Source organism: Pithys albifrons, chromosome 3 (assembly GCF_047495875.1).
Source record: "Pithys albifrons albifrons isolate INPA30051 chromosome 3, PitAlb_v1, whole genome shotgun sequence".
NCBI classification, from domain to species: Eukaryota; Metazoa; Chordata; class Aves; order Passeriformes; family Thamnophilidae; genus Pithys; species Pithys albifrons.
In genome coordinates this window covers 51201344-51226759 of record NC_092460.1, presented here as the reverse complement: position 1 = coordinate 51226759, position 25416 = coordinate 51201344, and the positions used below count along the sequence as shown (strand labels likewise).

General features: G+C 51.3%; 3 protein-coding genes across 5 annotated transcripts; 1 reads left to right on the top strand and 2 right to left on the bottom strand.

Moving 5' to 3' along the window:
- Positions 1–333: 333 nt before the first annotated feature.
- Positions 334–10351, bottom strand: PHETA2 (PH domain containing endocytic trafficking adaptor 2). 3 transcript variants are annotated; one of them, XM_071551893.1, is made up of 3 exons: positions 10311–10351; positions 5564–5660; positions 334–5019 (listed from the first exon to the last, which is right to left on the bottom strand). In XM_071551893.1, exon 3 carries the CDS (start codon positions 5009–5011, stop codon positions 4208–4210), a length of 804 nt encoding a protein of 267 aa, XP_071407994.1. In that variant the 5' UTR covers positions 5012–5019; positions 5564–5660; positions 10311–10351; the 3' UTR covers positions 334–4207. The 3 variants fall into 3 exon arrangements, with proteins under 3 accessions (XP_071407994.1, XP_071407993.1, XP_071407996.1); XM_071551892.1 differs by lacking the exon at positions 10311–10351 and adding an exon at positions 6634–7085; XM_071551895.1 differs by lacking the exons at positions 5564–5660; positions 10311–10351 and adding an exon at positions 6634–7085.
- On the top strand, positions 7204–12232 carry NAGA (alpha-N-acetylgalactosaminidase). Its single transcript, XM_071551891.1, has 8 exons — positions 7204–7436; positions 7826–8000; positions 8136–8313; positions 8594–8688; positions 9358–9519; positions 9914–10111; positions 10327–10470; positions 10736–12232. The coding sequence occupies exons 1-8, from the start codon at positions 7204–7206 to the stop codon at positions 10916–10918; spliced, it is 1368 nt and encodes a 455-aa protein (XP_071407992.1). The 3' UTR covers positions 10919–12232.
- A 686-nt stretch (positions 12233–12918) lies between these two features.
- Positions 12919–22467, bottom strand: WBP2NL (WBP2 N-terminal like). The gene is made up of 8 exons (XM_071551890.1): positions 22383–22467; positions 19141–19249; positions 18507–18642; positions 17478–17570; positions 16508–16726; positions 15982–16110; positions 15574–15650; positions 12919–14433 (listed from the first exon to the last, which is right to left on the bottom strand). The coding sequence occupies exons 1-8, from the start codon at positions 22439–22441 to the stop codon at positions 14386–14388; spliced, it is 870 nt and encodes a 289-aa protein (XP_071407991.1). The 5' UTR covers positions 22442–22467; the 3' UTR covers positions 12919–14385.
- Positions 22468–25416: the final 2949 nt, after the last annotated feature.

Genomic DNA, 25416 nt, shown 5'->3' with positions numbered 1-25416 from the left:
TAGCCAGGCCCTGCAGACACCCCCGGGGCAGAGAGAACGGGACCCGCGGTGTGCGCCCTCCCGAAGGGGCTCTGCGGAGCAAACCCGAGCCGGGAGGGAATGGCCAGGCCCTACAGACACCCCCGGGGCAGAGAGAACGGGACCCGCGGTGTGCGCCCTCCCGAAGGGGCTCTGCGGAGCAAACCCGAGCCGGGAGGGAATGGCCAGGCCCTGCAGACACCCCCGGGGCAGAGAGAACGGCACCCTCCCGAAGGGGCTCTGTGGAGCAAAGCGGGGCAGGCCCCGCAGACACTCCCCGGGGCGGCTCACGGCTCCACTGACAGCACGCCGGGCTACAAATCAAACCGGTTTATTCAGCTTCACGGCATAAAATACAAACGCTAAACAGTGTAAATGAGATGCGTAATACAAGTTCCGCGTGTAAAACAAACGCTAACAGTGTAACGAAATGTACGGTACAAGTTCGGAGTATAAAAAACAAAGGCGCATGCAAAACCGCCTCCTAAAAAAAAGAACACGTCGCCCTACCTAAAAAAAAACAAGCTCTGGGGAAGGCAGGAGCACTCCCGCGGGTTGCTCGTAGTGTTGGCAGGTAATTGTGCGCATGGGAGGCAATTTGTGGTGCTGAGAGATGCCCCACACGGGAACTCCACGCGCATTGCACTGGGCGTTCTTCAGCCTTCTCTGCAAAGGCAGTCGCGAGAGGTACGATAGAGAAGGGCCCGCTCCCCCCACACACGGCTAGTGCCGTAGCTGCTGTAACAGAAAATGCCTGATCCTAGTCGCGATTGTCCACCAAATGGCCACCAGTGTCCACGGGTAAAACCTTCGGGTGACTCTTGTCGCTAGGACCCGGATTCAGTGGAAAACATCACCATAGTTTAACAAAAAAGATGTGCAGATATAATACCTCACGGGCTTGAATCTGAAATACCAGCCTCAGAAAAATAATAAGGTTTTAATCAACTATTCTAGAAGGACTGGTAGCCCTTCTCGACACAGCTTACAAAAGCCATGTCAAAATTGCCCTCCCAATTTCAGTCTTCAATTTCTTTTAAATTGTAGCATTTTTCTCTCATTGCCTTTGCATTATTATGCTAAAGAAAACTCTTAGAAAAGGATCTTAACTTCAGTACTTTAAGAAAGGTACCCATTCAGCTTTAGTGTTCAGCTCCCCCTTTGCCAAGGAACCTGTTCTGTGCAGTCCTGATATTCTCTATTTTAAAAAATTAATAAGGGAAAGAAAGTGGAGGTGGGAGGTGAAACAGTCCAAACCTGAATGGCTGGAGAAGAACCTGTGTGTGGCAATCTAGTGCTATTTTGCTGCTGGGAACACTGCAGTAAAACCTCTCTGCCTTTCTTTGTAATGATCTCTGCCTGCAGACTGACAGGATGCACCATTAGTCAGCTGCATGTGCAACCTCAGGAAGCTGAAATCCCGACCTCCAGCCTGGGGGCTGCTTCAAAGGCTCTGCCAGCACAACCAATTCTCAGCTGGGCTGGTTTGGTAGCCTCCATCTCTGAGGAGGCAGTGGGGCATCCAGATGCTTCCTGCCTAATGAAGCAAGCGGCAGCGGTCATTTAAAAACCCTGTACTCCCACATAAATTTGGGCATGACCCCAATTATGGCTCTTTTCACTCAGAAAAGGGCCAGCCTGCTATGAGAACAGGATAGTGAGGAAGCCCTGATCAAGTGCATCCAAAGTCACACAGCACTTGGGAGACCAGGCATGGACAGCTGGGCCAAGCAAAAATGCGGATCAAGATTCAGCCATTTTCTTGTCAGTGCTGCAGAATAAAACAAAATTACTCCAAATGCGATGAGACAGAAAGCAGAGCACAGCACTTCATTTGCAGGATTTAGGACTTAGCTGAGATATGTGCTAATGCAAAGGTAGGCAGTGTGGAAATTGTGCCATTTGAATGGGGATAGATTAAAGCATTAAATATAAGCTCTTTAGTAGTGTTATGAGTACAATCCTGGCTTATTAGAACAAACTAAGCTTCTTAAAAGTGAAACTGTCCTTAAATGAATAATACTGTTTCAGTTCCAGTTCTGACAGAACTGGCTTTGGTAATTTACTTTCTTTTTCAAGTCACTCCCAGTTCTTGGATCTCTTGTAGGAACTACCACTGCAGTTTGATTTGTTTGGGAACTTAAATCTTTACCATCAAACTGCCTTATATAAGTCTGAGACATTGGGAATACATTAAAAAAACCAAAAAAACAACACAGTAAAATGCTTGACAAATTTGACCTTGGCCCCAAAATACCCATGCTCAGAGCAAGGAGGCACCAGGTAGTGTGATTCCATGATGCTGCTGCCTTCACACGGGGAAGGGGACAGGTTCAAAGCCAGGAATACTGCAATGCCAAATTCTTCAAGCTTGCAGATGGGGAGGCAGAGCTGGCCCTTACATCCAGTCAGGTGGGCTGCTGATGGAGCCTGCACCCTGACCCAGGGCCAGCCCTCTCCTGCTTTTTTTTATCCAAAACTACAAGAGATTTACATTTTTAAAGGCACGAAGAGTTAACGGAATTAATTTGATTTCTGCATTCACACTCTCTACTGGCTATTGCAAAGTATAACGCTGAGTGTGTTTAACTCCAGAAAAGCAAATAGGTTTTAGCCAGTCATGACCTGGAATGGTCTTTTGCTTTCTTAGCAAGGCTTCTTAATAAAACAGCACAATAAAAGCAGGTTTAACACTTTTAGATAGGAAGCACATGACCACTTCACTTTCTGGGTTTTTTTCTCTGAAAAACAGCCCTTGCCAAAAGCGTAAGGGAGATTTATAAACCTGAACTCCAGGGTGTTCTAGTCCGTGGATTTGACACCCATTTACCTGTACATCTGCCTTGTGGCCAAGGTTTCTGATCTAGTGGTGGACAAGTCTGTTTCTGTAGCAAGGGGACAGGCTTACCTCCCTGCAGCCCTCCCAGCCCGCTGGGAGGACGGAGTGTGCTACAAGGATCAGCCAAGCAATGCCAAAATGAAGTCAGAGGGAAGCGCAGGCAGGCCAGGTGCTGGCTTGGTGGAAGGCAGCAATATGGCTTTGATGCTAGAGAGGCAAGCCCAGACACTGCCAACATGCAGTCACTGCTACCTGTAACTCACTCCCACACCGTCATTTTTCTTCTTGAGACCAGCCCTATCCTCTCCCCTGCTCCTCCAAAGCCTCTCCTCTGACTGCACAGTGCTGCCAGGGGCTGGGCAGAGCACAACAGTGAGAGAAGCCCTGCAAGGGTGTGGCTCTGGATACTCTCTTGGGCAAACAGCCCAGTGAGCTAACTGAGCCCTATATGGCAGTTTGAAGGAGCTGTGGTCTGAGCAAAGGCTGAGAAATTTACTCTTGGCCAGGCAAAGAGGCTTTAGCATCCCTGCTTTAGAACAGGGAAAGCTTGAGCCAGAGATAGTAAGAGGCTTGGTTACCACTTGCAGGAGTCCAGGTGAGTGGTGGGGAGCTCCTGGTCCTTGCTGTTGCTTCAGGCCAGGCTCTGTGTCTCCATTTCAGCCCTGTTTCTGTGTGTGAGCACCCAGAGGGGGCAGATGTAAGCCCATGATATCCAGGTCCTGACGGATTTAGCTGGGAGAACAGTTAGTTCAGATGAAAGTGAAAAAAACCCAACAACAATGCAAGATCCCCTGCTGCTGGGCCAGCCAGAGCTGCAGTGGCTTACACATGTCCTGTGGTGATAAAGAGGCACAAAGCTGGAGGCACGTGCCAGGGCCAGTGGCCCATCGGAGGCACTTCATAAGAGCCCAGCCTTATCTGTGGCAAAAGAACAAAAGCAGAAATACTTTGGCGCAAGACCACAGACAAACTTCTGCAAACTTCCACACTGAGAAACAAAGTGGTGAAGGAAAGGTGGGTGATGAAGCACCATGCCAGGATGGCAAGGGACCAAACCTGTCATCTGAGGTTTGTTGCATACATGGTGATTTGGGCCCCCTCCTCACCTCATATTACCAACTGAGTTCAAAGGTGGCTCCCCCAGGGTTACACTCTCTCAGCTGTATAAACCCTCATGGAAATGAAACATGAGGTTTGGGGAAGACTAAAGGTCCCTCTCATACACCCTGTGAAGCATACACACACTGCACACTCAGCCACTAATGAGGGCAAGCAGCATCCCTTGCTTTGCTCTTCTCGCATAGGTGACAGGCTGCTGAGCATCAGCTGGCCAGTGACTTGCGTCCCTGGTCAGAGATGTCCCCTCTCCTGCCTCTCCTGCCACTCCCGTCTCAGCGCCACAATCTCCTGCCCGTACCAGTTGTGCAGCTTGGAGAAACAGACTGTGTCTGGTGACACTGGACTCTGCATCATGGCTGGTGAGAGGCCAGACACTGGGGACCCTGTGGTGCTGCCAGTGGCTGAGCGCCGTCGGGGAGGCAGGGGTGGGGGCTTTGCTTGTCCCTCATCATGGTCAGGGCCACCAACCCCACAATCACCACTACCCCACGTGGAGTAACCGTTCTCCAGGATGGCAGGCTTCTCCTGGAGAGGCAGCAAGGCGGGGTTGGAGAGATGCCTCTTCCTGCCAGAGGAGGAGGACCTCCGTGGAGACTTGCGGCAAGCGGCCAAGCTCTTGCAGGCCTCCTCCAGCTGCTTTTCCAGCTCCTTTACCACAAGCCGCATGTAGTCGAAGCTGGCCCGTGACAGCGCCTTCACCCAGGCCTCCATGGTAGCCTGCCCATCAGCCACCAGCACGTAAGCCCTGGCACCAGCGTCATCAAAGCGGATGGCAAAGGCAAACTCCTCAGCGGCCTCACACAGCTCCACAGTGCAGCCCTCCAGGACCACCAGCCCCACAGGCTCCCGGCTCTCCCGCTCCTCAAAGTAGAAGAGGAGGTTGCCCTTGAGGACGAACCAGCGGCGCTGGTAGGAGGTGCCATAGTGGTGGGCATGGTGGTGGTGCCGTTCCACCCGCTTGCGCAGGAAGCCGGTATGGTCAGCAGGCGAGTCACAGGTGGCATAGTGGGCCACGCTCCGCTCATTCAGCTTCATCGCCGCACCTAGGCGCAGAGGAAGAGAGGGGGAAAGGTCTTAGTGTGTGGAACATGTCACTCGCCCCACCAGAAGAGGCCTGATCCTGCCCCAGGGAAAAGCAGCCCTAACTCCAGTAGCCAGCAGTGCAGGACAGCATCTAATTCAGCAGGTACCCCTAGAAAGGACAGGTTGGTTCTTCGCTGCTGCAAAGAGGAGGTCGTGACCAGAGCCCCACCACCGAGGCACCTGCCTTCTCCAGGAACACCAATACCACTGTTTAATTTGTTATTCTATGAGTGACCTACTTTGGTGGTTTTTTATGGGGCACATCAAAGAGATTGGCCTCTGCGCCTGCAAGGCATTCATTTTGCTCTCTATTAGAGGGCAGGATAAGGCGAGTGTTTCAGACCCAAGGACTCTGAACTTCTGTTTCAGCGCCCTCTCCCCACTCCTTGTCTCCGAGCAGGACCACCCATCCCCACCAGCGCTCCCACCCGCAGAACTCTCAGCCCTGGCAGGTTCACCAGCAGCAGGGTGCAAGGTGTCACACTGGAGTGCAAGGTGCCATACCGGCTATATGCGTCAGACTGCAACCCCCTGCCGTCTTCCTTGGTCAGGCTGCTCCCTTGCTGAGGGTCTCCAAAGCTTCACTGTGATGAGCCCCATCCTTTGTTGGAAGAAAGGTGGCAGATAGGGAGTCATGAACCAGAACAGTTTGGGACCAAAAGAGCTAAGTGCTGCATCGTTCCCACCCCAGAAAGACAGGGTCCTCAGTGCAGGCAGGCAGCTCTGGAAACCAGGGTGGCAAAACTAGGGGCACATGCATTGGCTTCAAAGCCTGAAACCCATCTCAGCTCAGGACAGTGCTCCTGTGGGTATGTTTTGGTTTTATTAAAAAAAAAAAGCTTTGTAGAAGCTGTCACTACCCCATTTGCAGAGGCCCTGTGGCACACAGCTCTGCAAGTCAAGGAGGACAGAGCCGCAAAGGACAGAGCCAGCACAGCCTTTGTGGATTGTACAACTGCAAAAGGATATCCAACCAGTAAAACTCAACACACAGAAATATGCAGAAAACAAACCACAGCCACCACTCCCCGGTCAGATCCGGTCATGGGGAGCTCCACACTACACTGCTGAGCAACCTCCGGAATCCCTCCTGGAGCCCTTCTTCCCCATCAGGGCTTGTGGGACAAGGCTGAGAACATGGGGGCATGGATCCCAGTTGGAAAATGCACAAGACCCCGATCAGACAGAAGGAAAGGCTGTTCCTTGGGGGTGCTCTGTCCTCGGGGTGGCACCCTGGGGAACCTGCAGCTTTGCCCACGCTGGCTGCGGACAGCCGAGGCGGCCCAGGCCAGCCCTAAGGCGAGGGGGCTGCGGGGGTCCCAGCGTGCAGTGCTGAGCTGTGTCTTTGTGTGCGGGCGCACGCCCGTGCAGTCGGGCGGCGTGTCTTTGTGTGCGTGTGTGCCCCTCCGTGTGTGTGTTCGCCGTGTGCCTGCGACCCCCACAGTCTCGCGCCCGCGCCCGCCCCGCCGCCACCCGGCCCCGGCGCCACCGGGCTCTTGCCCAGCGGGCCCCCGCCCAGCGTCTCCCCCCGACGGCGGGACGGCGGCCCCCGGTCCCGGCCCGGCCCGTCTCACCTCCGGCCGCTCCTGCTCGGCGGTGCGGGGCAGCGCGGCCCCGGCCGCGGGCGGGGGAGGGCTCCTGCGGCCGCCGGGGCCGTCCCGCCGCGCCGGCAGCACCGCCCCGCCGACGGCCGCGGCACCAGGAGGCGGGGGGCGGCTGGGACGCACGGCAGCCTGCCCGGAGCCGCGTCCTCCCGCACTCCTTCGCTCCTCCCAAACCTCCTTCGGGGTCCCCACCTCGGGGGGACCCAAGTCCCCCACTCCCAGTGTAACTATAGGGGTGCACCGGCCACGGGGGCGGCGGTGACCGGGTGCCAGCAATGGGGGGCAGCTGCAGTGGGGTGCGATGCAGTGGGGTGCGGGGCCGGCTGGGCGCAGTGCTGGTGGACAGCAGCACTGAGGTGCAGCAGCACTGGGGTGCAGTACGGGCGGGGTGCGATACTGAGAGGGTGCAGCAGTGTGAACGGGGGATGATATCAGCGGGGTGCCCAGGCTGTGGGGCGCGGGACCGGGCGGTGCGATACCGGCGGGGCGCGGTGGCTGCGGGGCGGGCGGGAGGCGGGGGCGGGCGGTCAGGTGACGCGAATGGCATCATGTGAGCGGGGCCGGGTCGGAGAGTCGCTCTGTGCCCCGGCGGCAGCGATGGGGATGGTGGTGCCGAGCGCCCTGGCTGTGGCCGTGGCCGTGGCCATGGCCCTGGCGCTGCCCTCCGTGGCCCTGGAGAACGGGCTGGCGCGCACTCCCCCCATGGGCTGGCTGGCCTGGGAGAGGTTCCGCTGCAACGTGGACTGCCGGGCGGATCCCCACAACTGCATCAGGTTGGGGCTGCGGGGCAGGGAGCAATCGGGTTGGACGTCAGGCCTGCCACAGTTCCGGCATCATGTGCGTCCCTGGGATCCCTAGGTGCATGGTGCGTGGGAGGCGGGGGACTCAGACGCCCGGTGCTGGGCTGGAGAGCCCCCGGAGCTGAAGGATGTGGCCAGGATTTGCGCGGTGTCGGGGAAATACTTCCCCTCGGTGAGGTCAATGAACGGGACACGGACGGGCTTTAAACGAGAGTCCTGGAGACCTTCCTATGGCCCAGACCAGCCCTGCAGCGACAGACCCTCCAGAGCCCCCAGTTAACCCCAAAATCTCTCTGCCTGCCTCAGCTAGCAGGGCACAGGGGTTGCAGGGTCTCAGCCTGCCGTGTTCTCTCAACCCACAGTGAGAGGCTCTTCTTCGAGATGGCAGACCGGCTGGCAGAGGATGGATGGCGGGAGCTGGGCTACCAGTACATCAACATTGATGACTGCTGGTCTGCCAAGCAGCGGGACGCAATGGGACGGCTGGTTCCTGATCCCGAGAGGTTTCCTAGTGGAATTAAGGCTCTGGCTGACTATGTGAGTGCCTGCTGGGGTTTGTGGGGATCTCTTTGTTCCCATGCCACTAGGGTGGGAGAACTAGGTGGGGATGGAGGACCCTGGTACCTGGGAGGCACCTCGGGTCCACTCCTTGCAGCTCTCCTCTCCTTACAGGTTCATGCCAAAGGCCTGAAGCTGGGCATTTATGGTGACCTGGGCAAATACACCTGTGGGGGCTACCCAGGCACCACACTGGACTATGTGAAGCAGGATGCCCAGACCTTTGCAGAGTGGGGTGTGGATATGCTGAAGCTGGATGGGTGTTACTCATCAGAAGAGCAGCAGGCGAAGGGTAAAAGCTCATGGGTTGTCTGGCACTTCTCCCTTTGCTGCTTTGGTTGGGGCAGCTGGCCATCTGCCGAAATGTTTGGCCAGCCAGTTCTTCCCTTCGGTCTCCTATTGCAACACTTGGGCAAAGAAGAGGGAGTTTGGGTGCCCTGGAGCTGGTGTAAGGCAGAAAGCCATGCTGGCTTGGGTTTTCCCTTGTTTGGTGGGCTGGAATGCAGGTTGCTGCTGGGACACAGACTGCTGCCAGCCACCCCCTTCACCAGTTGTCATCTTCTCTCCCTAAGGCTACCCAGAAATGGCGAGGGCCTTGAATGCCACAGGCCGCCCCATCGTCTATTCCTGCAGCTGGCCAGCATACCAGGGGGGGCTCCCCCCCAAGGTGAGGGTCGTCCCTTTCAGTGGCAGTTTCCTGTGTCCCCTCTGTGCTGAGGGAGTTCTTGTTGGAGCAACAGGAGTCAGGTGCTACACTCCACTTATCACTCCGTCCCTGGATGGTGCTGCAGTCCCCAGAGGGGATGTGGCCTCTCTGCCTGGCATCTGGGCACATTTGGGGTTCCCAACATGGCTAGGTGATGCGAATTTGTGGGAAGAAGGCCTGGGAGTGTGCTCTCTTCACCCTACTTAGCTGATGTGGGGTTGATCCTCACGGTCTGTTCTTGTGAGACAGGTTCTGTCTGGTTTGAGTGCTTCAAATAGGATATTCCTCCTAGTATATGTTTCTTGAGAATTGGTTGCATTCATGTCCTTCCTCTTTCACCTTTTGAGTCAGTCCTGAGCTACCCTTATTCTTGTAGCTGGTAGCTGTTTGTGTTTCCCCATGGCCTCTGTGGTTGCTTTGCCAGACATCCTATCATACTAGGATGTGCCCAGTCATATTGGGACATGGCTCTGTCCTCCCTGTCTACATGATGTTGCTCTTCTCCAGAGCCCTTTGTCTTTTGCACGCTTTCTGGACAGTGCAGCTCTCAACAATTCAGGCTGCCTCTTTTCCCCCACCTTGCAGACCAGTTCAGTTTTCCCTCCTGGCTGACCCTGTTCTTGTCCTCAGGTGAACTACACCATCCTGGCAGAGAACTGCAACTTGTGGCGTAACTATGATGACATCCAGGACTCTTGGGACAGTGTACTTTCCATCCTGGACTGGTTCTTCACAAACCAGGACGTACTGCAGCCGGCAGCTGGTCCTGGTCACTGGAATGACCCAGACATGGTGCGGCTGGGTGGTGGGTGCTCTGACCCTGTCTGGGGATGAGGATCTCTATGGATCCCCTTCTACAGGCAGGCCAAAGGATGAGTGCCAGGAGCAGGAGTCCTGTTGCTGTAGAGAGGCAAAGCTGGTGTTGCCCTTCACCATTTGAGTTTACATGTCAACTGAGGGGGAATATTGGTGAGACAAAGTGTGTTAGAAAGTGCATGTGAATGTGTGCTGCTGGCAGAGGTGGGATCTCCTGGTGGTGGTGGACTACTCAAGAGGAAGCAAAAGAGTGTGTGAGATTTTCCTTGCATGCTGTCTCTCAGCAGGAAGCACCATCACCAAGGGTGACAGAAAGACAAGTTTATAACCATTTTCTGCCTCTCATATCCTTTCTCTGTCTCCCTTCCAGCTCATCATTGGAAATTTTGGCCTCAGCTATGAGCAGTCACGCTCCCAAATGGCCCTGTGGACAGTGATGGCAGCTCCTCTCCTCATGTCCACGGATCTCCGCAGCATCTCCCCAAGTGCTAAGGAGATCCTGCAGAACCGCCTGATGATCCAAATCAACCAGGACCCCCTGGGAATTCAGGGTCGCCGGATTGTCAAGGTTAGGAAGAAGGCAGATGCATTTGGGAGATGAGACAGGAGCAGCATGGAGCATCACAATAAGGAGGGAGAGGGAAGTGATGCAGGCAAACAGGACCAGGAGAGCTGTGGGAGCTGTGGGCCTGCTGGCATAGCAGCCCCACGGGACAAGGTCACATGTTATGGGCCAGTGCTGGTCCCAGCAGCTCTGCCTCACTCACCTATCTCCACTCGTAGGAGAAATCCCACATCGAGGTGTTTCTGCGCCCACTGTCCCAGGCTGCCAGTGCCCTTGTCTTCTTCAGCCGAAGGACAGATATGCCCTTCTGCTACACCACTAGCCTGGCCAAGCTCCACTTCCCTGAGGATGCTGTGTATGAGGTGAGCTCCACTGACACACTGCACAGCAGGGCAGCCCTATGGCATCTGGGTCCTCCTCTGCCCAGCTCTCTGCATTTTGGCAGGGGTGGAGGGGAGGGAGGACTCTCATTCCATGCCTCCAGGATGAAGGGGCAGCTGCCTACTGGGTCACCCTCCTGTTGCCCACGACTGTGCTCTCTCCTGCTATGCCATGTCAGTGACCACAGCTGGACCCCAAGATGAAAGGTCTGTGGAAATGCTGGTAGCCACCATCTCCCTCTTCCAGGTACAAGACGTGTACAGCAGGAAGATCATCAGTGGCTTAAAGGCAGGAGACAACTTCTCAGTTGTTATTAACCCCTCTGGGGTGGTGATGTGGCATCTCCGTCCTACAACACTCCCAGTGCAACCCTGGCATGTGGTCAGACAGCAAGCCCACAGTGAGGGCCTCCACCCAGTCCTCTTGTGACAAGGTGCAGTGGGTGGGGTGGGTGTGGGCCAGTGCCAGGGTGAGCTGTGAGACCCTGTGGCACATGGCTCTTCACTGCACAAGTGCATTTTGCTGGTGTGGCCAGCAGTGCTGGGGAGTGACCATTCCCTGATACCAGCTTGATGATGTTTGCTCAGTTTGTGTAAATCAGGAATTTTTGTTACCTGCCTCCTAAGGGCATGCAGAGCATAGTTCCTTGGTGATTGCAAAGCCCTTTGAGATCCTTCTGTGGAAGATGCCATGTAAGCAGAATCCAGCCACTGTTGGAGTTTGTCAGCTCTGGCAGCTGAGAACTTCACTGCTTTGAGCTCGGTATTTACTGACTATTGCAGGGGCTGTTTGAACTGTACCTGTAGAAGGGCTTTGGATACTTGAGTTCATCTTCTAGGATTGTGCCACTCACTTCTCCTTTCACCTCCGTCCTCCCCAGCCCGCTTCTGCAGAGGCTTTGCTTGCAGGCATGATCCTACTGCCAGGATCCTGGAGGCCAGCACTACTGCAGCCTAGCATGCATTGTATTAAAGCCCCTCTGGTAGCAGTTTACAGCAGGGAAGAGCAAAAACCTCCACAAGCTATATATGACCTTGGCAGCTGTGCTGTGGTCCAACACCGAAAATTGCAAAGCCATAGCATGTTGCATAGGAGTGGTGGTGGGAAGATGCTGATTCTCAGCTGACATGGTCTTTTGGGTTGGAAGATAGTCACAGGTGCCTTCAAGCTGCATCCTGTTCTTTATAGAAAGAAATTCCTGATAGAGCAGGTGGCTTAGATCCTCCAGCAGGCTCAGGGTTTCTCAGGGAAAGGCTCTTCCTTCTCCCACAGGCAGCTACATCCACAGCTCCATCCTGAGGAGGAGCCTACACTAATAAACTGGAAGTGAGTGGCAGGACAGACTCCCAAGCTCTTGACTGCTTCATACAGTCCTATGGAGGAGTTTTAGGTGAGACACAGTGTACCCCATCTGCCCCAGAAAGGGGTGCAGCATTTGTGAAGATTGCAGCCCAGGGAGATCAAGCCTCAGAATGGGGAAATACCACATTTAGATTAGGCAAAAAAAGAAGTTCTGTTTTTATTCATCTGCTGGAGGGTTCCAGGTCACCTGCCCACTCTGGTTCCTGCAAGATCAAATGTCTGATTCTGGCCACTTCCAGAAACTTTCTCTTGAGTGCAACATCAAGATACTGAACACAATGCTTGCAGTGCTAACAAGGAAGGACTTGCTAACAAGGAGCTGGCTTTGTGCTTGGGAAATGATTGAGGCAAATCAGTTGAAATAAAGGGAAGCAGATCACAGACTGTCTCATGGTTGTTTAGTTATGACTGCTTGGTTAATGCAGTATTACAGGGTCATTACCTCAAAACAGGAACAACTATGCTAAGAAATTGAACTGATTCCCTGTCAGAGACTAGACTGATGCAAAGTGGGAAACGGCCTTCCACTAAGTTACATCCTGTTCAGCACGGAAACAGCATTCCTTTGCACAAGAGGAAACAGACTTTACAGTCCACAGCTAAGTGCCATTTTCCTTTATCTCATATATTTATTTTTCCCCTCACTGGAAAAAAACTGCTAGTGAGGAGTTCCTCTTAAAGACAGGCCATTCCTCTGGCAGCAAATATACCTAGAAGAGGTGCAACAAATACAGCTGTAGCGAGTAGCAGTGTGGTGACACAGCCCCACTAAACCCAGTGTTGTGCAGGCCCAGAGGATACAAACATGTGCCAGTTCTGGATACCTGGGCAAAAGCAAAGGCAACAATCAGCCTTCTACCCTTCCCAGACAGCAAGGGGATAAGCCCCACCTTGTCCCTCTCCCCAGTTACTTGATGCCAGATCCAGCTTAGCCATGTACCAGGGAAAGAACTGACCCAGAGCTGACCCAAGAGAACACCACCAGTGGCTGTAGTTCATTCCAGCCTTCTGTGCAGTACACAAGAATTAAGGTCAACGCAACATACACACAACAGTGAACAGGCAGCTAAAGGTATCAACACTCCTGTATTAAAGTGCAATTCAAAAAGTTACAAACATTCATGGTTGATTTTTTCTTTAAATACAGAGTTATTAGAGTATCTCTAACTCAGACCTAAAAAGTGTTTATAGACAGGGAAATTTACTTCTCCCCTATGTGCAAACCCGACTTACAGGAGAGCCCTGGCACATAGGGAAGTAACAGGTAAAATACTCCTTCTGCCGCACTGTGAAGGCAGGGGGCTGTAGGAGGGAGTACAATCACCCCATATGTAAAGGATCACAAGGGTCTCCACCAGACTAGAAACTCTCTTCAGAGCAGGTTTAATGGCACTATGTCCTAAGGAAAAAGGAAAGGTTGTGGCTGAGCAGCCAGAGTCTCTACAAGAGAGCAGAGCAGTAGTAACACCCACCCCAGACAGTGGTTCCCAGCTGAGGGCACTGTACCCCTAAGCAACTCAACTCTGGGATTATAGTGCCCACCTGCCCACGTTGCTCAGATGTGGGCCTGAAGGAAAAGATGAAGGCCAGTTTTCCCCTGTGGAGGTAGCACACAGTGCAAGCTTGCTCAGCAGAGGGAGCCAGGGCTGAGACCTGTCTCCTGACAAGTGTAGTGCCAGGTCATCTTCCTAATGTAACATATTTTGCTTCAAGGCAGGCAGCCTTCTGTGCAGCACTGAAGTCCATTATGCATGAAGAACAGCTGCTTGACACAGGATCATTGCACAGGTATGGGGCCTGCTTCTAGAACAGGGAAAGGAAGACTGATCCAAATGCCTGCCAGTCTATCAGCTCACTGCCCTATGGCACACCTTTGCTTATCTATTCAATGGCTACAAAGACAGGCTGATTGGTGCCCATCCCCTTCCCTCTTGCTAGCCAAATGCTTCAGTGTCTCTTAGAATGCATTTCCCAAGGTCATCACCCTATGATGTTAGTCCAGGACCTGATACACACACTTCCTGCACGATACAGGATGTCCAGAGTCCCATCTCACACTGAACTGTGCTAGAATTTAAGGAAATTTAACACCTCTCTGGGACACCCAAGAACCTATGCAAGGAACCTCATGGCTCTCTACACCCTTCCTCTTGGATGGTACTTCAGAAGTCAAAAGTGTGGCATTCCAAGTTGTTTTACTCCAAGATCCCAGAGCCTTCATATTTTAGTCCTAGATTAGTCATGTGGTATAGTGGTGGTTTAATGATAAGTCCATCTCTCTCCTCAAGCCAATGGTAGAGCAAAAGGTTAGTGCTTTGACCCCATGAGAAACAGCAAATAAGCAGGAAAGTGCTGTTGTTCTGCCTTGTATTGCCACTGACTTAATGTTTAAGGAGGGCAGGTGCTCAGTTGCCCAGCACTACAGCTATTGTATAGAAACAGAGATCCAGAGATATGTTAACTTGAGGGGTACTAACAGCCAAAGTTGTCTTCAGGGAGAGAGAGTGTGGGAGGCTGATTGCAATTTCCTTCTGTTAGTTGTTCTTCTTATCCTCAGGAGGTGCATAAGGAGGTGGCTGATCCTGGAAAGAGATACAGTAGAGTCAACAATCCTGCTTGTTTTATGACAAGCTTTTCCCAGGCGTTCCCAGGCTTGGCTCATAATAAATGACTGCTCTGCAATGAGCTACAGACGAGCCACGTGCTACGGTTTAAGCTGTTATTTCATCACACCATTCCTCTCCAGTGTCAGCTATGCTCCATGATAGACACTGTCTCCCACAATGTTTCTAGGAAAGGTCCCTTCAAAACCAGGTAACAAGTGGTCAACTGTAAATGAACCATTTAATCTGTTTTGTCATCCTCCCTTTCCTTCCAGGGCTTTGTCCCTGTTGAAGCTCACAGCTCTGACCCAGCTGAGAGCAAGCTCCTGTGCTGAGGGACAGCTTTGCTGCTCCATCAGTCTCCAGCCTGCCAGAGCCACGCAGGGCAATGAGGGGCACTGGCAGACTGCCATGTACCACGTGTGGGCTACAGCCAACCTACTGGCTGCCACTGACCCAACTGTGCCCAGAACATACTCTCATCTTTAAGTGACCTGTTTTTCTTTAACTCTCCCCACTTTCAGGCCCAATGGATGCAGAGAAAGGATGTTGTAGCCAGGTGGGGGTGGGTCTCTTCTCTCAGGCAACCAACAGCAGGACAAGAGGGCATGGGCTTAAGCTCTGCCAGGGGAGGTTTAGGTTGGATATCAGGAAGAAGTTCTTTACAGAGAGAGTGGTCAGGCATTGGAATGGCCTGCCCAGGGAGGTGGTGGATTGTCCTCTCTGGAGGTTTTTAAGGTGAGACTGGACGTGGCACTGAGTAATCAAAGTGGGGTTGGATTAAGGGTTGGACTCGATGATCAGTCTGAGGTCTCTTCTAACCCAACTGATCCTATGATTCTATGTTCTCTGTGCCCATGCAAGTCTGTTATGCCTTTAGGAATAAGACAGGTAAGAAATGGCTGTTACTGGATCAATCTTAAGGCCTTCCTCCTTTCCTGACTGAAAACGAAACAAGCCTTCTTCATGGGACCAACATCCTGCCTCCCTCCCAGAAAAACGCACTTTCTATGCATGTTCAACATGAGTGTATGCTGGACTTTGCTAGGAAAGCAAACCACTGTTTCTGCTACTGACAGAGGAGGGAGGAGATAAACACACACCAGGCACAGTACTCACCATGGGCATGTACACATTGTGTGGGTTGGCAGGATTGTAATATGCACTGGAAGCAGCTTCCATGGCCTTACTGCCTCCTGAAAAAGGAGGGAAAAGAAGCCACCTTAAATATCTTAGGCAATGGTCCCAGAGCCTGCTCCCCAGCCCCAGCTCTTCCAAGGAGGCAATAAATGCCCAAAATGCTGACAGGAACTGCAGCAAGCTGGGTTAGAATTCAGAGCAGCTCAGGAAAGCTGGCTAGGGCTGATCACAAGCTCTGCAGTGCAGGGCTGAGCAGCTCGCCACATATGACTCTGAGCTCCTACAACAACAGCTTCCCCACCCCATGCTGTGCCCATGCCACCCTCAGCTCCAGTACCCAGGCACCCCTTTGCAGCCAGACCCTGGCAGCCCCTCTGTCCCGTTTACCTGGCATCCCTGGGCTCACCCAGGATGGGGGAGCTGAGGGGGCTGAGGGTCCTGCAGGAGATGGCCCAGAGTAGGGTGGTGGAGGTGGCATATACGCAGGGTTCATGTTTGGAAGTGGTGGGTAAATACCTGAAACAGACAACACCAGACTGATGCTTTGGACCATGGCAATGGGACAGAGGGGAAGAGAGCTCACAGGCCTGGCAGCACGTTGCTTTGCACAAGAGCAGTGTCCAGTGCGAAGCTCTGCAGGCTTGGCAGGGATACAGACAGCAGGGATTTGACAATTTGCTAATGCCTATCACATCAGTGGGCAATAATTCTGACAAGCAGCAGCACAATTTGCAAACCACATTTTCATATAGCTGGAACTACAGTGACACATAGGTGCCATCAACAGCACGTGACAGATTTTTGCAAGGACAAGGATCCTTAATGGAGACAAAACTACAGTAACCATCACTGTACCACTGTCATTTCTTTATAGGCAATACTAAACACAGTTAACATTACACAACTTCCAAACCTGGAGTCTGGGCATACGGATATCCCATGGGCTGTGGAGCAGGTCCATAGGCATTCACTGGAGGTGGTGCATAAGGATATGGTCCGTTTGGTGGTGGAGGGGCAGCATAGCCGCCTGGCACAGGTGAATAACCCCCAGGGGCAGGTGCAGCAGGTGCATATCCTCCGGGAACAGGTGTATAGCCATAGCCAGGGGGCTGGAGAGGAACACCACTGGAAGCTAAGGAGCACATGTTTAGTAAGCTAGACATCTTTTTTTGCAACTAAATTTAAAGAATAAAAGGCAAATAGTCCTGTTCATGTAGCACGTCTCCCTTCATTCACATTCACTACGTAGTCCTGGCACAGTACTGTGCTTGAAAAGTGTTAGTTACACGGTGCTAAAGGAAACAGCTGCAAAAATGCTACCTCTCAGCTACCAGTCCCACCATAGAGCTCCCAATGTTTGAAGAAAAGACCATTCTAAATAAAGCATCAGTACAGTGTTTGTTCCCTCTTTTTAAGCTTTCTTTCTGAAAAAAAAATTGAAATGCATACTTTAACAGAAAAAAGGTACTTTTCCTCCCATTTAAAACTTTTAAATAGAAATTATTTAAAAAAACCTGTTTTCCCCCTCTCTGAATATGCACATTAACTTCGCCCATCTTACTTCACTATTACACAACTGAGCTGAGGGTAGGGAAGTGAATCAATTTTTCACCATCACGTTTTTCAACTTTTCGACCAGAAGGAATAAAGTTCTGTAGAAAAAACTGGTCCACCTCAGAAGCACAAACTCCAGAATATTTTGATTGCACAAAGCACTAAGATGAAAAAGGATTGGCAGAGAAAACAAAAGTTCCCCATGAAAGACAAAAATACTTTGTGTGAAAGAGGGCATAGAGTACCCCTCATTCTATGAAGTTCAGAGCACTATTTGCTTACTGGCTCAGCTGACTACAGGGGAACCACAGCCTCTGAAAATCTCTTACCACTAGAAGCAGCTTTGAACATCAGCTGTCCAAACTCAATGGCTCCTCCACTGTTGAAAGTGAGCTTAAATGTCCCCTGCCCTTCCCAGCCACCTAGGAGAGAGAGAATTAGAACTGAAACAGACTATTAACCTCCTCAGTAGCAGCCAAGACAGCAAAACTGCTAATACTCCAATTATTTTTCTTCTTTATTTCAAAACTATTTTGCATCCCATTACCAGCAAGAAAGTCACAGCACTGCTGTGTGATATCCCTCAAAGTAGTATCTGAAGAGGATCAGGAATTTATTTCTTTACCCTTTAAAAGTGATAGTCATGTAGAAACATCCTACTTTATATACTAAGCTGTTTTGTGCTTCCTTGAAAGGTTTAACAGAACCTAATAACGAACACAGTGTAACGATGGAGCATTTATTCACTGAGGATTTTAATTGAAAGCCTTCAGATGAAGATTTATTGCTGACCTCAGTGGACTACAGATCAGGGTCTGCAACTCAAGCTAGGATTTAAATTGATTGTTACATTTTTAAGCTCTTTGACACAGAGAAGCTTAGACATATTATTAAATGCTGAGGTATAATAGCAATTTAAAAAAAAATTCAAGCAGTTGATGTATTTCAGGAAAGTAAGACTGCTTTGTTTTGCTTGGACTTTTTGGTGGTTTTGTGGAGTTTTTTGGAGGTGCTTTGTTTTTTGGTGTTTTTAGAAAAAATATGTCATTTAAACAAAAGATTTAATGAAATAGGATTTATCCTCCTTGTCAAACAATGAAGTTAGTAAAAAGAGAGACAGTCTCTTGGTGACAAACTGCATATGAAGTGTAGAAATAAAACAAAAGAATACATCATGGAGATTCACACAGTAGCAGTGCCTTAAAGCTTAGGCAACAAGTTATCTCAGTGGACACACCAGCTACAACTGCCACAGCTACTTTGTCTTTCCTGTGCACATAAGTTGTCTGTCCAGTGTTTGGCAAGAAAAGTCTTGTGACACTTGGGAAGAGTTCAGTCTACAAAGCACGGGCACTTACCTCCTGCCTCAGCCTGAATCTGTCCTTTGATGTAATTGGCAGAGAAAACTGGCTGCTCGATTGAGCATCCTTTCACCAAATAAAATGGCATCATGAAAGACTGCAGAGGATCCTTGCCCTTTGACACAAAGATCACCTGCAAGACAGGAGGGAATACCTCTGAATTACCTGAACTAGATGTAGTGAGTGATTGTGGAGTTCCAGTAGTATCAGCACCCAAAAAGAGTAACAACTCCCAGTATGAATATGTGTTGTGTTATTTTACAGCTTTAATACTGCAGATCCCCAATGGATTTAATGGCACATGGCTCACTCACCACTTAAAACACACATGCACATTTACAGAGATCTATTGTTCTGCTTTTTAAGGATAAGCTATGAGAGCTTTCAAAGACAGTAATATTGACTGACATATAATATGATATTCTCTAGACAGTGATTTCCAGTACTGCATGTGCCTTTGCAGGGAATTGGGACTGTGACACAGGCATGGACCTACCCCATTTCCACCTTCCCTCTTTCTACCTAGTGCTGTCAGTGGTTCCTTCCACCACAAAAATCACCCACTTGGTTTCTGGTCTAAAGTTTACAAAATCCCCTGAGAAAGAAACAGCCCAGCTGGCATCAGACTTACCCTGTAAGGGGTGAGATACAGCATCCCTTTCTTGGTGCCTTTGAAGATTTCAGGTTTGCCTGTCATGTCACTGAAGGAGAGCTCCACATCTTTACACTGTTTGAGAACACTACAGGAGGCAGTCAGACAGATAGGAGAGACAAACTCAGGAACAGCTCTGACACAGACCCCTACCACACAGGGAAGGGAACAGCACACCAAACTCTAATTATCTCAAAAGTTCTGCCATAGGCCCTGCCACAAAAAAAAAATTCTTTCCAGAGAGAGTAATCAGGCATTGGAATGGGCTGCCCAGAGAGATGGTGGATTCACCATCCCTGAAGGTTTTTAAACTGAGATTGGCCGTGGCACTGAGTGCCATGATCTGGTAAATGGACTGGAGTTGGACCAAGGGTTGGACTTGATGATCTCAGAGGTCTTTTCCAACCCAATCAATTCTATGCTTCTATGATTTTGACTTTGAACAGAGAGGGATGTTTTATGTGGAGTGGAAGAATTCATCCTCTCACCTGTGACAAGCCCTGCTCCTCCTCCACAAAGGGAAGCTTCACGTAACAAGTTCTCTTTCTATCTCCAAACCATCAGGCTGAGGAATTCTGCTCTGCATAAAAAGCCTCAGCCCAAAGATCAGGGCATGGAAAGGGTTGAGGTGTCAGAAACCATCCCCTTGATGCCAACATGTAATCTCACAGCAATCCTCTCTCCCTGTCCATGCTCAAATCCAGGCCACTGCACTGGAAAGTAGCACTACTGTAACACTGAACCCACTGTGTGAACTGAGGAAGTGACTTTACTAACAACCCCACTGCTGACCCTGCTTCATGTGACTGAAGGAGGTACTTGTAAAACACAGTATCATGCTAAGGAACAAAACAATGAGCCAGTAATGTCAACAATAAGGATATTATTGTTGGATATCTATGGGAACACTGGCAGAGTTAGCTAATGACACAAAGCCAGATGAAAATTATGAACACTGCAGGGTCAGGGATATGGAGGTGCCTTGAAAATTAAATGTATTTTCAGAAGAAAATGAAGGAGTCATCTTGGAAAAGCATGTCACTGAATCTAGGGGGCGGATCCTAAACATACCACATAGTAAGAAAATTTGCAGAATAAACAAAAGAGCCTTGGGGGTCACAAATTTTCAGTGTGTTAGAGTGGCAGAAGACTTTGAGACATTTTCCACTGAAAAGAAAGCAAGCAATTGTTACGTTTGATTTTTTGATGGTTCAAGAGCATGGAAAACAAAATCACAACACCCTAAACCAAGACAAGCCTGAAACACTATGGATCTAAAGTAATCTTTACATATCCTGATCAGCATACTGTAGAAGCCAAATAAAGTCAGGAAACTGCACAACCATTTGAGGAAGGGAAGAATCTTCAGGGCCACCATATGGGAAAACAACAAAAAGCCCCCTAGTTTCAGGTTGTTTGCTCTTTAGGGAAGAGCACATTGTAGATGTATCTGAAAAATGCAGATATTTGAGAATGAAGACATTAAAAACTCTAGCTTTAATGAGAAAAACACCTCACCAAGAAATTCTACTGGGATGTTACTTCATAATTGAGCTAGATGCAAGTTCTCAGGTTGGTTGAAAAGAACAGACTGATGATGCAGAAGAGGTCTTTCCATTTCCAAAATACAAGGGGGGGGGGGGAACATTTCTTCTAAGCTAAATAAAATCAAGTTCTTGACAGCTTTGATCCTACCAGAACACTTCCTCAGCCATGCCCTGTAGCTGCGTTTCAGGTCAGTTTGCCTCACTGGAGAGGATTTCTATGTAGTCATTGTAATGTTTACACCTCCACAGCTGCTCACATAAGCAAATAACATGCAGCCACCAACACTGGGAGTAATGAGGCTGCTGAACTGGTTTGCACCTTCATGCCTGTCCAGCTCTGTCACTGGTTTGCACCTTCATGCCTGTCCAGCTTTGTCACGGGAGGGCTGCACACCCTGAGGAGCCACACACTGCCCCACCTGTGACTAAGCAGCACCTCGAAGAACGCCTGAGATCATAAAATCATAGAATGTGAAGGACTGGAAGGGACGTAATCCCAAACCCCCTACCATGGGCAGGTACACCTCCCACTAGACCAGGTTGCTCAAGGACTTGTCCAGCCTGGCTTTGAACAGTGATAGGGTTGGGGCATCGACAGCCTGCCTGGGTAACCTGTTCCAGTGCCTCATGACTTTCACAGTGAAGAATTTCTTCCCAATGTCCAGCCCAAACTTCCCTTCAGTTTCAAGCCATTACTCCTTGTCCTGTCACTACAGTTCCTGATGAAGAGGCCCTCTCTGGCTTCCCTGCAGGCCCCTTCAGATACTGGAAGGCTGCTGTGAGAGGTCCATGCAACCTTCTCTTTTCCAGGCTGAACAGCCCCAACTGCCTCAGCCTCTCTTTGTAGGGGAGGTGTTCTGTTCCTCTTACCAACTCTGGGCTTCCTCTGCACTGCTCCAACAGTTCCATGTTCTTATGCTGGGGACCCCAGAGCTGGTTGCAGCACTCCAGGTGGGGTCACATCAAAGCAGAGTAGAGGGGCAGAATCACCTCCCTTGGCCTGCTGCCCATGCTGCTTTTGATGCAGCCCAGGATTGAAATGATAGAGAGATCTCCTTTAAACCAGCATGAGCTCTACATGTCAAAGGGCTTCTCTGACTGAACTATTAGGAGTAAGCTACAAACTCAACACTATCTGAAGCATATTTTTGGAGTGTATTTTTCGTATTGACCACCAGCTCCAAACCAACTCCTTTGATGGTTTACTCCGATCCTTTACTGGGTTTCTAGTTTCTGGGATGCCACTCGCACACAGCCAAGCCGAAGCCCCGAGCCCGTTCAGCCGGTGTGCCAATGCCCGTTTGGGGCGAGGGCAGGCGTCGAGCAGCCCTCTGCTTCCATGGAGGGGCGCTCCTCCGCCGGAGCGGGAACAAGGCTTCCTTACTGCGAATTCCAGGGATCGAGACTCCTACCGTAAGTGGTCTCTGCCTCTCTGGCGTCACGAATTGCATAACTTTGAAAAAGAGGCAATTCCTTAACTTTTACAAGCGAGGGCAGCTCACTCCTCACCCAGGACCGGCACTGAGGCCCGCCGAGCTTCCGCAGCGCACACGGCAGCTCTGCGGACTCCAGCCAAGCCTGTTGCCGTCCCGCCCGCCCCAACCCGTGCGGAGCCCTTCATAACGCCCGGCCCCGCGGGAGGACGGGGGCGAGCAGAACCCCCGGCCCCGGTACCTCTCGGCATTGGGGATGACGACACCTCCCTCCTGCGAGTGGTTCCTGTTCAGCGCCATCTTCGCCCCACCGGCCCCGCCCCTGACCCGCCGGCGACTGTGACGTCTCTCCCCGTTGCCCCCGCGCGCGTGGCGCGGCCCCGCTGGCCCCGCCCCCCGAGGCGCGGCGGAAGCGCGGCGGAAGCGAAGTGGAAGTGAGGCGGCGCTGGATGGTTTAATGGCCGCCGGTGGCGGCGGGAACATTCTGGGCGGTCTCGCTTGGCCCCGCGCACCGCGGCCGCTCCGCACGTCACGAGTCACAGACACGGTGCCTAACGCAGCCCTGCTCGCTCCGCTCGCTCGCTCTGCTCAGAGTAACCACGCCTGTCCGCTGCCGTTTTCACCTCAGTGGAGGTTGTCCAGGATTTGCCGTGTGCTCGGCAGTTTTTCCGGCGAACGGCGTGTGTGGAGAAGAGTTCGTGAGTCTCTGAACGCGCCGAGTGGGCACCTCCGGTGTAAGGTTTAGACTCTGCCCCTCTGTGATATCGGTCAGGGGATATCCCGGGGGAACAGCTGACGTGCTGTGGTCATCCTGGAACTCAGCACACGGTTCAGTCTTTTCCCAGCTTCTCCATCGACAGGGACTTCTTGCCCACAGTATCTCCCCTTGTCGTGCAATGTGGGAATTTTTTTTTGTATTTGCCATTTGTAGATGTCCTGGAAGATACACAGGTGTCGGCCAGATATTGGCACGAGCAGATGGCAGTGAGGAATACCTGAGCTTGCTTTTCTCAGCGAGCTTTTATGGATCCTTTAGGAGTAGTCCATGATCTGACAAGAAATTACAGAGCAGAGCATAAAAACCACCTTATTACAAACAAATAAAAATTCCTAAACCTACAGGGTGAAACATACAGCCTTGTCATTGCAATCTACATCACAGACAAAGGAAAATATCTCTCTTCTGTTGTGTGTGTCTTGCTTTGCTTCCCTGAAGCAGGGCAGCATTGTCTCTCTGCCATAACTCTTGTTTGGACCCAAAAGTTGAAGCAACTGCCATGCTGCAGCCCAGGGCAGAGATGACAGAGCATGGCTTGGTGCTTCAGTGCTGTGAGGAAGCAGAGCCCTGAGGTTGTCTTTGATGAGAATGCCTCTGATGGCCGTGGGCTGAGGGTGGCAGGACGGTCTCTCACGATCTGTGGTACAGCTGCTGGCACCCGTGTCAAGGCTCTTGTTCCTGGCAGGACTGAGGAGGCCCCGTGCAGGGAGAAGGTGGGTGCAGGGCTGGATACACACACTGGTCCAGGAACACCAGGAACTGTGGGCGTGGGTGGTGAAAGCACTGGGGAGGCTGGTATGGCCCTTGCATCCCAGTGGTGCTGAGAATGGCTGATTTGCTTGGACAGGTGGGAGTGAGAGTGAAGAGACCTCTGCATTGCAGTGACAGCACCAGAGAATGCCACAAGATGGACATGTGTTCCTAGACAGGTTTGCTAAGGCTTGGAGCTCCCTATTCCCAGCCCTGGCCCCCATACAGCTCTGTCAAACAGCCTCAGGCCTGACTTGAATCCTCTGCTGCTCACTTGCTGTTCCCTCTTCCTCCCTCCCACTTAAGGCATTCCAGCCCCCATCCCAAACCCACTGCACTTCCCCTTGCACTGCTGCCATCCCATGCCGTGGCATTCTGTACATGCACCTTAAGTGCAGCTGGCAATTCTGAGGGGACAACTGCTGCCAACCATGGGACATGTAGAGACAGGCAGACACTGCCAAACTCAGGACATCTCTGATGTTCTCCCCTCCTCCCTTCTGCCCAGACAGACCCAACGCTTTCCACCTTGCTCAGGGACATCCAGGAAATGGCTGGTGCCAGTTAGACACAAGCATGGAGTCTTCAGTAAAGCTGTGCCTTTTTCTACTCTGGGGAAGGTAAAATGACAGCTTCTCATAAAAGCACATTGTTAGGAAGGTGTGAGAGCTTGGGAGAGGGAGGAAACAGCCTGGCGAAGACAAATATTCAAGTACTTGGAGAAATGAAGGAGAGACAGAAAGAGTAAAGAGCAGGAAAAGGGGATAAGGAAAGAAAGGAAGGAAGCAAGCTATGGAGGGCTAAAAGGGAATGAGGACAAAAGCACAGGAGTGGAGGAAGACACAGGGCAGTAGGAGGGCAGGGGAACAGCCCTGAGCCTGCTGCAGTAACAAATGCAGCCATTTCAATGAGGAGGAGGAGGAGGAGGTATCTCTTGTGTCTTCACCATCAAGGAAGACTCAGGGAGACGCCCTGGCCCCGTGCTTCTCAATCCATGGCTCTTTCCTCTCCCAAGATCCTCAAGGCCCTGTGCCAAGTGGAGCTGTCCCTGAAAGAGCTCCCAGTAGGGATCCCCCATGGCTCTGTCTCTCTTGTGCTTCTACAGCAGAGGGGCCATGTTGGAAAAAGTTTGGGCAGGACATGCTCAGTGCTGGAGAGAGACTGCTGCAATGGGGGATTGCAGCAGTGGGAGGGGTGACCCCATGAGGACAGCTTGGGCTGATCTACACAGTCAAATGCCTGTAACACAAGCATGGCTTTTGACTTTAGCACTGGGCAGGGCAAATGCACCCTCTGCAACAGGAACATGTTATTTTCTGTTGGGTTTTGCTTCTTTTGGAAAACACGTCTATTTTTCCCAAGTACTTTGATGCTTCTCAAATAGGTGCTACAGCCCCAGAACTAATTTATCTCCTCCCACCAATCACTTGCTCTGAACCACAAAACATGTCACTTTTCTCTCATCTATCCACTTCCAAGCTGCCATTTCCCCTTGGGAAGCCACAGCAAGAAACAGGGATAAAATGCCAGGGCACTGTGCCCTCAGACCAACCAGTTGCCTTTACACTCATGGAAGATCCAAGAGAAATCTCTGTTGACATTTTGTGAAAACACTGCACGTGCCAATTCCACCATTTCTCCCACAGTCTCTCCTTGCCATGTCTCCAAAGGATAAACAGGACCATACAACATGTTTCCTACCTCCAAAATCCATGCCCCCAGAAATGCTTCCCCCCAGCCCTATTTG